Here is a 14,248-nt window from a genome sequence, read left to right as displayed (position 1 = left end):
GACCTATCAAGATGAAAACCGTGAAAAGGAGAGATGGAGATGAGTGGAGATTTGTGGAAGACAAAGCAAACAAACGAAACGAGGTGTGGAATTTCAGAGACCCTTGACGTCACACGGCTTTCGAGGCGATGATAACGATGACAACTGCACTTTAATCTTGTTTCTGAATCGTTTTGCTATTCACGCCTGCTTTCGCCAGTCCATGGAATACTGGTCTGTTCTTTCATCTGTTATAATTTGATTTACAAGAGTTTACTTTGTAATTCACACTGCTGCTTCAGTTTTTTCGGGGGAAATTCTTTATTACTGTTAAAAATAGATTTGTCAGATAATGAAAAAATGGTATACATGATGAATTTCTTGTTCATATCCAGATGGGCAACAGTGAAATAGTCTGTTTAAGACTTGACTGAAATTTTGTATTTATTCGAAACAATTTTGTCGAGGAAATCTAAAGAATTTGAATTGGTCAGAATTTCAAGTAAAAAAAATTCTACAAATGAAATCCAACAGGTGTCTTTTATAAAGGAATTATGAAAAACAACGCCAAAAACGGCTTACTTCTAATTAATTTTACATTTAAGATAAACATTTGAAACTATCTAATTACCATGTACAGTTTCTAAGGAACTGTCCAGCCATCGACAAACTTTTCTTGAACCGATTTTCAGTAAGTATTTTAGAATTTTGAAAAAAAATTAACTTATCTTAACGCTTATAACTGGTAAAAATATGCGGTAAAAAAAAAAACGGTTTTCCTTGAATTGAAAAGACTTCAGATAAATCTCAGGCAGCAGTCATTGCCTCATTCATGCACTCACGGCTTACACATGGAAGAAAGAGTGTCTGGTCAAAAAGAAGAAGAAAAAAAAAACTTAGCTTCAAGGAACGGAAAGAAAGAAAGTGAGGTAAAAAAAAGAAGAGACTGGGCTGACCCACCCGTTACTTTTGTGACCACTTTCCTCTTTAGTCTTTCAAAGCTTAAAATGTACTTGGTCAACAAGTCTCACAATAATGATATGCAAGATACTAAGAGTAAATAATGACTTAAAATTAATTTTCATACGAACCAGGGTAAGAACAGAGAAAACAAAATTGAGAGAGAGAGAGAGAGAGAGAGAGAGAGAGAGAGAGAGAGAGAGAGAGAGAGAGAGAGAGAGAGAGGGTGGAAACAAATGGTATGGTAGCAAAATAGTAATGGCAATTGTGATTCATACAGAGAGTCAAAATAAGACCTAAGATAGCTTCCGTTTGCTAAGTAGTTCATTCGAACGTTCATTCCATAATGGAAAACAGGACACTCCCTCCCATCATATCTCGGTTACTATTTCCTGTTGAAGTCATACAGCATTTAATAGGGGAAAAACTTACTGGGTGGAAGATGTTGCTTATTATACTTATTTATGAACAAGGGGATGAAAAAATAATACTTTCAACATCGGGGCGCATTTTGGTAACATTCTTCCCACAACGCAACTATCGTAACACAAGCCTGGTAACAACTTTAGCATGATTTACTTTTTCAAAGTGTCTAAAATGTTCAGGGTGTTACCAGTAGGAGAAATTCCGTCTTGCTGCCACCTTTCCAGAGAGTGGTTATCTTCGAGGCAACCGTAAATAAGAATACAGATAATTACTTACTTAAAAGCATGACATGTTGGTTTTCCAACACGTAGTAGGAAAACCAGCACAATTCCTTGGTGGGGAATAAAGAAATCCTTTTAATAATTCATTAAATCTTTTTTTTCACCGTGAAGTTGTCAAGGACAGACAGACCTCAACGAAACTAAATAAATAATTCGGTCTAGACGGAGTCGTGGTTTTCTTTGAGAGAGAGAGAGAGAGAGAGAGAGAGAGAGAGAGAGAGAGAGAGAGAGAGAGAGAGAGAGAGAGAGAGAGAGAGAGAGAGAGAGCTTTCAACCGCAACTGAAAGGAACACTGATACCCGTATAAGGGTTATAATCACGTTAGATACATGTAAATAGTATCGTTTAACACACTCCCCTCATTCAATTACACCGAATCATGTTCTCGTAATTAATTTCAACAATTCCCTTTTCTTGCGAAAAAAAAAATCATAACCTTTGTCAGCTACAAAACAAAACAGGCAGTTTCGTAAGGACCACGTTAGTGACATGGGTTGATAACTACAGAGAGAGAGAGAGAGAGAGAGAGAGAGAGAGAGAGAGAGAGAGAGAGAGAGAGAGAGAGAGCGTGTGGGATGCAAGAGGCAAGAGCTGCCGGGCGAAGTGCCATAAAGTATAAATAGTTCCCAGAAAATGAGCACGGGGCAGGTAAAAGCAGAATAATCAAGAATGCTACAACTAAGATGCTACAGTTTAAGATGAAGGTCGGCACATGGGGTACGATAAGAAGCCACTGTTCCTAATCACCAATAACCTCACATCAGACACAAATCTACCCTGACCGGTTCCTTGCGAAGAATACAACAAGGCTGAATTTAGCATTGATTACCAATTGTTATCAATGGTAATTCATCATTATAAAGTAATATGTACGGCGAATAACCCCTTATGTAGGTTGTGTGGCGTAATGGACAGCCATATAAACACTGGACATCTTTCCACAGAGGATCCCTTACGCTCAGAAGCTCTGAAGATAATTATCTTGGGCGGTTATCTCCCGCTGTTTATGCCTCCAGGTCGGTCAACTTTTTTTTTCTTTCTCTCTTTTTTTTTTTTTTTACTGTGTAGTAATAATATTCTCTGGTGATCTCTTGGCAACTAGCTAAAGGAAAGGACACTGGCTTCCAAGGAGTGGCCACGGCAAAACAAAATTCTCTTATGAGGACTAATTATTTTTTGTTACTTGTATTACAGAATTTGCTGAAGGTAATCGATACCTCCGGCTTTTTCCATAAACGCGTTATAAATAGTAGTTCCATCATACAAAACAATAAAAGTTAACAAAGGCTCGAGAAGAAACGCTGGACATATCACGTTACAAAGCGATTTGATAAGGAATAAGGCGATGAATACACGACACAAAAAACAATCACGTTCAGAAAAATACAAGACAAATGGACCCCTCTTACGTAGGTTTTACATTATGATAGCCTAATATACTTCAAAATTTACGAAAAAACTAAACAGGAGTCTTGGTTTTTCATATGTTTGATAAAAAAAGAGAACTTCGGATTTTAGTTTTGATTATTTATTTCATAGAGAAAAGTCGGAAAAATGACCAATATTTTACTCCTTAAAATATGTCTATTTTACGAAAAAAAGTTTGTAAAATAACGAACGCTTTACTCTTACATTCATTGCATCTATCGTCTATATATTACTCTGTGCGATCTTACTAATGTTTGTAAAACATCTGAATGGAAATATATTCCGCAATAAACGACCTACGTCCACGAGTTAGCAGACAGAGAATATACTGAAAACCCTTAATGGAAACTGATAGCAACTTCTCCTTGATCTTTCTTAAAGCACTGTAATATACCTTTGTTAATCATGTATAAAGAAATGAAATATCTTGGCGATTAATAGACAGTAATCGCGCATTAAAATATTCATCGCCTTTAGCGATTTCAACACCACTACAAATACTTACCAAGGGAACAAATGTTACCGACTAAGACTAAGATATCTTAAATTCTTAAAAAACCTCGAAAAACTTTATTTTCCTGTAATCGATTTCATTCTCACAGAAGATTGATTTGAGTCTTGGTTGCATAGATAATTGCCTCGTTCCATTCACATAGTATGCCTTCAGTCTCATGCAATAAGTGCAAATCTCGGCTACCATCACTTAATATTTCGACTGCTTATTTCAAATGAAGTTACTCCTTAAATCTTCTGGAGAAACTAATGTTTGAACCTTCATAAGAAAACCCTATTCTTATGACAAAGCACGTCATCAAAATTCCAGAGAAGATTAATGTTTTTTTTTTTTTTTTTTTTTAGACGAGCTGCCCTGAAACCTCAATTCACTTTCCTTACCTTGTATCCTTCTGGAGGATGGAGGCGAGGGACAGGGCGTTCATCCATTGTGTCATCTGATCCTTGGTCTCCGCGGCGAAGTAATAAGTTCGGAGGTTCTGATGTTCGGCTTTGAAGGCATTCTTGCGGTACACGCGGTCTTCGGAGTCCACGGGACTAATTTTGAATGACGGGAGGGGCAGCGAGCCCAAAACCTTGTCCTCATCGGGCCCTGAAATCGAAGAGAAATGGTGAGATTGTTGACGTACTCATGTTACCAACATTAACAAAACAGCATAAACAATAATAACCAAAAAAACCATTATAATATTTTATCAGTACTGTTGCCAGAGGGATTCAATGTTATCTGGATCTGTATTTGAACAAACACGGTAAAGGATTTTCATGAGCTTAGTGTACTATAAAAAAGATGAACGTGTACCCACAATCACATTTCTTGCGATATTAAAACAAGGAAAAACATGCTCAATCCAGAATATCTCAAAATCTTCCATAAAAGTTCATCCAAATCTATATATATATATATATATATATATATATATATATATATATATATATATATATATATATATATATATATATATATAATTTTATATACATAGATCAGATAGATAGACAGATATATGTGCATGTGTGATTCCACAATATATTTGGTATGTTATAATTTAGTACAGGAAAATGAAATTTCAGGCTTTTTCTAATTTTCTATAAAATATATATATATATATATATATATATATATATATATATATATATATATATATATATATATATATATAATTTTATATACATAGATCAGATAGATAGACAGATATATGTGTGATTCCACAATATATTTGGTATGTTATAATTTAGTACAGGAAAATGAAATTTCAGGCTTTTTCTAATTTTCTATAAAACAAAGATCATGAAAAACCTTTTACCCTGTATGGCTAAATATAGATCCGGGTAACGTTGTGTGAAAGTACAGATGACAGATCAGAAACCTGAGAAACATCACTAGAAATGGGAAAGGGTTCAGTCGTCACGCAACAGATTCAGAACGATCCAATACGAACCGAGATGAGAAAAGCTGGAGGCTTAATAACGGAGGGCTTTAGGCCGTGCCAGGTGCTATAGACAGACGTAAAGAATGTTTTAGTCAATTCTTTCTTGGCTGACGCCCTGCCCCCACTGTCATCTAACTGAAATTCTTCCGTAACTTTTTGATATATCCAGTGGAGAGACAATCTGGAAAACATTCTTGTGTATCTCTATTGCTCCCAGCGTGGCCTGCACTTCTCTGTTATTAGGCTTACAGCTTTACTCCTCCACTCAGTTTTTGTTTGATCGCTCTGAATCTGCTGTGTGACAACTGCACCTTTATCCGTTTCTACTGATTCGCCCTCTTTCATCTACACTTTCCCTCAACACTGTCCACTTCTACTGATATCATCTACACTTTCTCTCAATACTCTTCCTCAGTTCTTCCCGTCTCCTATTTTTGCATTTGCAAATTATTTAATTCATCTTATATCTTCTTTCACTTTCTCTAACTTGTACGGGTCTCGAGATTTTAAGATATACTTTCTGATTTCTTTTAGTTTTTATGCCAGTTCGCTTTTTTTTTTTTTCCTAAATTTAAAGCAATCCCTCCTTTCTAGCCAACAACAATTTCTAATCTGGTTTTAAAGGGAAAGGTTACTTTGCCTCATTCAATACATGACAAAGGAAAATACTACAAGGCAGGAAAAAATCAAATAAAATGAAACTCCGTAGTAGTGCCAAATAAACACTCAAAGCAACTGAAAATAAACAACAAAATTTAAAATGAACTTTGAAGTGTTTCACATATGGTCAAAATGTCTCTTCATAAGATTAAAATTTCTCATTAATGGTTGTTTCTTTCTAACAAAATATTCTTTACGCAAAAGAATACTTTAAAATTTTCAGCCTTCCAATCAATTTCACTGAATGAAATTTCAGCCCTATCCTTCAAAGTACTTGTTATACAGTTATATGAATGAAAAATTAAAACATCATAATTACGTAAACAATACTAAGAAACAAAAATTTTTATCAAACATAACGACGTAATGAACTGAGATCATTTGTGTTGAATGTTCCATTCATCACTTGTGTGTGTTCTTTTGCGGGAGCTTGGTGGTCAAGCTAATTATTTTTGGGCTGTTTATTTTATTAATAATAATAATAATAATAATAATAATAATAATAATAATAATAATAATAATAATAATTTCCTATGAAGATTCATAATAGGTAACACTATGCATACGAAAACCCGTTAGAATCCACCTTTGGGTTACACTTTGGGGCGAGATAGACAATGGCAAGAAACACACACACTCACGCATTCAACTGTCGTAAAAAGGATCAAACTAAACTCATTAACTACAGCAGGCCTTTGACAACAGCCCAGTCCCACTCCTAGGTTTGTTTTCTTATTTGATCATTTAAATAAAAATTTATGACACCGGTCAAATACTTCTACTAAACAGTGCATACGAGATGCGAGGGGCAAGCAAAACAGGATCACGAGATCAGTGACCCTAAGCAAGACTGATCACCCCGCTCCCCACCCCTCACAACACGACTTCTCTCCAGGAAAGGTGATGGGTAAAAGGGGAGTGGGTGAGAGGGGGTAGTAGCAAGACAACATGTATATTGCCAGGTGGTTAATTAATCGAGACTTCCTTCACAAGAACAAAGACCATGAATATGCGCAATGCGTATTCGCGCACCTGCGTTTTGCTGCCAAAAACGATTCGCAGGCCACATTTCATGAAACACCAGAGGGACACTGATTTCTAAAATTTCGTGAAGTTCCGTTACCTCACAGTCCTTTTTATTTAAATTATTTATTTATTTATTTACTTATTTACTTACCTTGCGATTCTGTTTTTTTTTTCACTAAATGTAATTCTATTACCAACAAAGCAACTTTCCATACACATCCCACCAAATCTGATTTTCTGTGGCATATGCATCGTATATTAACGCTATGGTTTCAATAGTCTGCTATCGTCTTTGAATGGTTTAAATAACTTTATTACCTATTATCAAATACCTAATTAGTATATATACATATATACCCAGGTATGTATGTACCTGTCACAAGTAGGGATAGGTCAACAGCAACATAAGAAGAGGAAGAAAGATGCCAATTGCATATGTTTACATGCTGTTAATTAAAAAAAAAAACCGACCATCTACATTTTGACAAGAGTGACATCTGCCTTTGTTTCCGGTATGAGTACAAAAAGTGGAAGATCATCAACAGAGAATCGTCTTACCCGACTTCTTTTTCCTCATGATAAACCTCGAAAATTTCAAACGCCGGTATTATCTATTACAGTGCAATGTTATTATTTATTTTCAGTGGCACCTCAAAATTACAAGCGAAGCCAGAGGAATATAAATAGCATCCTTCTCATTCTTTTGTGTCACACTTGACAATTCACTTCTAAACACACACGCCAGCACAAAAGCACCACTTCATTGCTTCAACTGCGCAACAGAACAAACAAACAAATGCAAATGTTTATGCCCACTTCCCAAATGGGCACAGGTTGACAACTACACCTGGGATGAGAGAAACGCACACAAGGGGGTTATGTGACTCATCAGTATTTCAATTTTATGGCCAAAGAGTAAATTATTAAAAGGAATGATGAGTATAGAGAGCTGGTATGCACGAAGCCACGCCAGGCCAAAGCTACTTCTCACACACCCAGCCACTGACTTTCTTTCACTGACCCAGAGTCCCGGACCCGATGCTTTGGATAGTCACAGACCCGCACTACCCATCTGCTCCACCTCTCTCTCTCTCTCTCTCTCTCTCTCTCTCTCTCTCTCTCTCTCTCTCTGGTAAAAGCCCTAAAGACACCTGCACGTAGAACTGTTTCTTTGCACATACAAAGTTATGCAAAAATCTCAAAACTCAGGAGTTGAAATGTATCAACTTAATTTGGTTCATTCACATAAACTCTTTAGCAGCTGAAGGCGTGGAATAATTAGAATGAATAATTAAATACGCAAATTGAAAATAATAAATGAAAAATGTTTCTGAGGTATGCAAAGCAACAAAGAATACCGTAAGCTGGACGGGAGGGAGAAGAAGACTGGAAGTGTGTCATCAGTGGGTCAACAGAAGAGGAGGAGTAGGAGGAGGAGGAGAGGGAAGAGGAGGTGGATGGGGAGGAGTCACATACCTATGGCCACTGATGCCCACGCCAATGATGATGATGCTACTCATGCTCATATGGCTCGCTTCCAGAAAGGTTACTGGAATCAATCTTCATTGGAATGTGTTTGTGTATGAGAGAGAGAGAGAGAGAGAGAGAGAGAGAGAGAGAGAGAGAGAGAGAGAGAGAGAGAGATCACCTTTGGAATTGTGATTTCGTTGGATGCTTAACCCAACACAGATATCATCACTGCTTAAAACATATATGCCCATTTGACTTAGGAGCCCAGCAACGCCTTAACTCTGTAAGTACCGTTAAGGATCACAGAACTGTAAGTAGGAATGGACACAGAGATCAGTGCACCGCAGTAGCGAATTAAAGTATGGATATGGACCGGTCTTTTTGTCACCTCTCCGTTAAAAGAATTTGCAACATGACAACAATGGCCTTGTGGGAAATTTAAAGATGGAAAGGTTTGATTACGCCAAGCGCTAAAAATGCACGATCTCTCTCTCTCTCTCTCTCTCTCTCTCTCTCTCTCTCTCTCTCTCTCTCTCTCTCTCCATTCAGGATATTGCCTTCATGACTTTCGTTCCTCTCTCTTTCTTTCTTGTTTCAAACGGTTTCTTTCTGACTTCACTCACCCCTCAGTTTAATCAGGACGGTTATACACACACACACACACACACTCTCTCTAACAGATTTCAGAAAATTACCAGATTCAAAATTATACACGAACAGATTTTGGGTACAAAAGGTTTTCAGTAACGAAAAAAGCCAAAATAACGAGCTAAAATTATAATCATAATGAATTTTACTGAGGGTATGCAGCAGAATTTTACTTCAAAAACTCATGAAAATAACTTTCTTGCGCGATTAACATAAAAATCTAAAACCACCGTTTTTCGTAAGGTCGCATCACACACACACACACACACACACACACACACACAAAAGATTACTCGGTAAAAGAGGAAAGTGAAGTAGATTTTTATGGCGATATTACGTAAACACTTGTTCAAGCTGAATTTTCACGCGGTATCTAGAAATGCTGCCTAATTCTGTAACTGAGTTACGTAATTCCACAATTCGCAGTTGTCTGTTTGCTAAAACCTCTTATACTGTCACAACAAATAATTTCACTATTAACATTTCCAATTTTTTATGGCCCATTAGATGACTGTTTTTGTAATTTTATCCTATCCATAATTAGGATTACGAGAGCTGTTAATCAGCTCAGTGGTCTGGTAAAACTAAGCTATACTTACTTTTACTATTTTGGCAGTTTTTCCATGTATTCTACTTTCCATTAAGCATGCTTAGATTTTTACCAATGGCATTTTGATCACCTAGCTCAAATAATGACCTATTTGACCTATGTGCAATATTGCAGGTCAGTTTTTAATAAGACACTGCAACACCTCCACCAGATACTTCACATACTTTTGCAATTAAGATTTGAAAGCTACATTATTGGCACTTTCAATGAACAAACATTTTTGGAAAACTGGTTGGCAAAAATACCTGGCGTCCCCTACCCTCCCTTTTTCTTAATGTTGCTAACAAGAAGGGAGAAAGAGTGACTGTCGAAGTCTTGTACAATGCAAAAGGTTCATATAGGGGATATCTCAAATATGTCTTGTATAGTGAAAACAAAACAATACTCCTTACTGCTCTAAATTAAATCAATAAAACCTACGCAAAGATCACGTAGTTCATTTTGGAAATTTAGTAAAAAATATAAAAAAATAATAATTATAATGATTTCAAGGATATATGGAGAGAAACATTACACCACAGAAATCGTCGTTTTTATCCATTCTGAAACCAGCATGGGTCCCATTAGCATAATTCGTATAAAAAATATAAATGCGGCAAGGGAGAAATGGGAAGCTGATTTCTTCGGTACCAGGTAAAGTTTCTTTGGAATTTTATTTCAACATTTTTTCTGTAGTTCCTGGTAAGGTAACTGCCTTAGGCAGTTTCATGTCGGGTAATTTATACTTTTCCTTTTTCGTCCTGATATCCACATCATAAAGGGCAGTTTAGGATTATAGATCTGATCTAGCCACTTGCATGAGTGACACTGACCTACTTTTCAAGGCAGTCCACTTATTTTTGCGAACACTTTTGTAAAAGAGAAAAAAAGTCTTATCTTTGAACCCAAAACCAGAAGACATATTCCTTGGGAAAGCAGCAGGTACAAAAATTTCTGTAAAGGTAACACACTAAGCATTTTTGTATAAGACATAGATGCGGTCTATTTTGGACCAGCAGGACTTGAAATTAGTCGATTTTTAAAATACACTCTTCAGTGAAATGATTTCAAATTGTACTGCCCATGCAATATTACGAATGAATAGTCAATTGGCCTAAGAGAGAGAGGGATAGAGAAGTATTGCATCATCGAATATGAAATGGAATTGCACGTCGAAGATGATGATTCCTTTCTCTTTCTTCCGAATTGAACACACAGATTTTCACGACTAGATTAAATGTCGTAAATTAACTAGCCTGCGTGATGCCTCTCTCTTGCAGAGTCACGGAATACATTAGGTCAAACAAGAATACAACTGTAATAATTGCACTCCTGTAACATAAATTTCATACGAAATAGAAAATGAAGATACCGGGGAAACCTGCTTAGAACGACAAATACTGGCTGCCCCAAGAGCAGGATCCCCTGCCAATTCTAAAATATCAAACGGCAAACCTGAAAGAACATTTAAGCATCTTATTCCTAAACATGAGTTTTCAGATTGTTGTCAATGAACCTCAGCAACAGGAGTTTCTGAATTATCTTCTTGTCTTTTACTTAATTCTTTTTTTTTTCTATACCTCTTTGTTTGGAGGGATAAGTTTATCTTTCCAACTTCTGTTTCGGGTTTGCTTACGATTTTGAGCTAAATATGGCTGCCCTGGCCACTGATCTCCGATAAACATGATTAGAAGCCTCTGCATTACCTTCTTGCCTTTTGTAACTCTTCTCCATCCTTCCCTACCACTTTATCTGGGGATAAACTAACCTCTCCACCTCTTCCGGGTTTGCTTCATATTTTGCATTTAATATGGCTGCCCAGCCCACTGACCTCCGATACAAAAATGATCAGGCAGAAAATTTACTTTTTACCAAGAAAACTCCTGCATTAAAATCCTGAGGCTTAATGATGTCGAGAACACTCACTGGGAATATCTTTTCGAGAGGGGAGAGCTGGGAAAAGGAATTCCCGTCCATTTCCATTATTCAAGCCTCCACTCTCACTCACTCTTGCTTCTTCCTTTCTTTTTTGAAATCGAGAAACTCATTTAATTCTGCAGCAGACTTGCAGGCTCACTTTATATGTCACGCACGACTGACTTACAGTCGAGCATGGGTGTGTGAGAGAGAGAGAGAGAGAGAGAGAGAGAGAGAGAGAGAGAGAGAGAGAGAGAGAGAGAGAGAGAGAGAATGCATTATTAACATCATTCTCTATGATGACCTACGGTTCTTTTGAATATGAAAACGTTTATATAATAATCAATAAGGGTGGGAGTCTTCCCGATTTTTTACGAAAATAACAGGCTTTTTCATAAGTTGTACACACACACACACATTTAATATATATATATATATATATATATATATATATATATATATATATATATATAGTATATATATATATATATATATATATATATATATATATATATATATATATATATATATATTATATATATATATACATACAGTATATATATATACATATATATATATATATATATATATATATATATATATATATATATATATATATATATATGTGTGTGTGTGTGTGTGTGTGTGTGTGTGTGTGTGTGTACACCTTCCATATTTCTAATTTCACCAAGGTAGTTCATAAATAAGGTTTCTACTTTTGTCATCCTGTACAAATATTGATTTTACTTCTAAATATATTTGAATCTCATCTTCCAAAAAAAAAAAAAAAATAGAAATATGAGGTCATTGCTTCTGAGATATAGATTTGCTAGTAAATGCTGAATTCTGGAGAGAGAGGGAGAGAGAGAGGGGATGGTTTCTGAGGACGATAAAGCATACCGGCTTACAACCGGGCGTGTGACTTCAGGAGCTACACCTATAAACCGTAAATCTTAATATTCACACAACATCACAAGTACTTAACAAGAAAACATAGAAAATAAATAGATCAAAAGTTAAAAAGCATTAGAGGAGGGTTTGCTTGGAAACTTATTCATGCGGAGAACAACATTAACGAAACATTAATCATACAATGCTTGATGTAGACCTCTGCGAAGCAACGCTGGCATTCAAAAAATACTTTGTGAAGCTTTAAGATTATATATGAATGTGAGAGTTAAAAACTATAAACTTCTTCAAGGAAATAATAATAATAATAATAATAATAATAATAATAATAATAATAATAATAATAATAATAAACAGATATAACTGTGTCTAACTGTCCATGAGAGTTATCTTCAGGAAATGTTCTGATTGTCTCTTGTACAACCGTTTGAAAACTCCAGTGAATTAAGCCTCGTTATCTCGAACACATGCCACTTTTACAATTTTGCTATATTTTAGAAGAACAGTCTTGCATTATCTCTGATATTCTTGTCAGCTGTGTGCATGACAGAACTTCGCTCAGTGGCCTGAAAAGTGTCACTTCCGGTCTTGCAATTTCTTTGAAGAAGCAGGAAATCGGAATTTATTAAACTACATAATCATCATTTTGCGGAGATGCCCCAGGCTGTGAGGCTTTGTTCTGTGACTGCAGTTGATAAGCAAATAACATATCGTAATTTTCAAGTCATATTATCAAGAGAGATATTTCTGAATGTTTTTCTACGGTTACATTTTTTTAGTCATTGTGAATTTGAAAATTTGCCTGTCATAATCACTTTGGCCAAATATTAAGAGGACCACGGAATACCTGTGTACCAAATTTGATAATATAATGAAAAAGGTGAATAATAATAATAATAATAATAATAATAATAATAATAATAATAATAATAATAATAATAATAATAATCATAATAACTACATCGAAAACAATACACTTCACCATAGTGATGGTGATGTTTAATATCAATATCAACACACGGTAAAATCACAACGCTACGATAATAGAGGCAGCATTAATTTTCACAATTCTTCCGTGGTTGGCATCGACCTTTACATGAGTAAACCAGGATAGCTAAAGTTGCAAACAAACAGTCATTGAATCAAGGACAATGAGTAGAATACACGCCTCTCTCTCTCTCTCTCTCTCTCTCTCTCTCTCTCTCTCTCTCTCTCTCTCTCTCTCTCTCTCTCTCTCTCTCCATATAAACAAAGACATGAAAAACGAGTTACGAGACAATGCCCTCATCCTGATTACTCATACTACTTCAGTGATTATGATTATCAGTAATGACAGTGGGCAAACATTCTGTTTATGTCAAAAAAGTAATCAATAAAACAGGAGAAACATTCTATACATACAAGAGAAATCAACACAGGCAAACAAAGATAAAAATATATAGAAGAAGAGTCAATGCCACCTAGCATCCATGCCCGAGGAATCAAGTTAAAAAGCGGGCATCTATACCCAGAGGAAATGAGTCACGTACGGGTACCCTCATCGCGAGTCACTTTACTTCGACGTCGATTATGGCCCGGAGGATCAATTCCCGGACCTCCTAATCATCCCTACTCTTATAATTTAGATTTCTACCTGTTATGAGTTAACGGTCGGCAGTCAACAATGTCACGTCAACATGCTTTTAGACCTTAAACAAAGGATGGCAGGGGTCCTTGACATAAGGTCTGACAAGGTTAGTTCTGAGATGAATGGTTGGATGTGTTTAATCAGGGACTGGAGACAAGAAGGTTTTTTCATCTCCATAATGAAATGTCAGGAAATAATAGCGCGCGAGGTGATGCTGCAAAATGCTGGAGTTGAACATTTCTCATGGAAGACGTTACAAAGTAAAAAAAGAAAAAAAAGTAAAAAAATAACACATAATAATCATAAATTTTATTTAGAATGTACGTTACTTTCAACGAATCATACTGGAAAGAAATTAGGGTAAGTCTTGTACTTTAATCTTTCA

The 14,248-nt window shown here is 35.9% G+C and overlaps 1 protein-coding gene across 24 annotated transcripts in view; it reads right to left on the bottom strand.

Annotated features, from left to right (window-relative positions):
- LOC136825466 (uncharacterized) overlaps positions 1 to 14,248 on the bottom strand; it is a 603,159-nt gene that overhangs the window by 225,023 nt on the left and 363,888 nt on the right. For 23 of the 24 annotated variants that reach the window (XM_067081958.1, XM_067081959.1, XM_067081961.1 and 20 more), the window contains one exon: positions 3,969 to 4,179. In XM_067081958.1, the coding sequence (XP_066938059.1) occupies positions 3,969 to 4,179 (211 nt within the window). Of the gene's footprint in view, positions 1 to 3,968; positions 4,180 to 7,261; positions 7,397 to 14,248 lie in introns of those variants that run through there. The other variant, XM_067081965.1, reaches the window with a different exon arrangement.

The sequence above is a fragment of the Macrobrachium rosenbergii genome, chromosome 37 (assembly GCF_040412425.1).
Source record: "Macrobrachium rosenbergii isolate ZJJX-2024 chromosome 37, ASM4041242v1, whole genome shotgun sequence".
Lineage (NCBI taxonomy): Eukaryota > Metazoa > Arthropoda > Malacostraca > Decapoda > Palaemonidae > Macrobrachium > Macrobrachium rosenbergii.
Note: the sequence above shows the minus strand (reverse complement) of the source record. Positions and strands in the feature narration are given on the sequence as shown.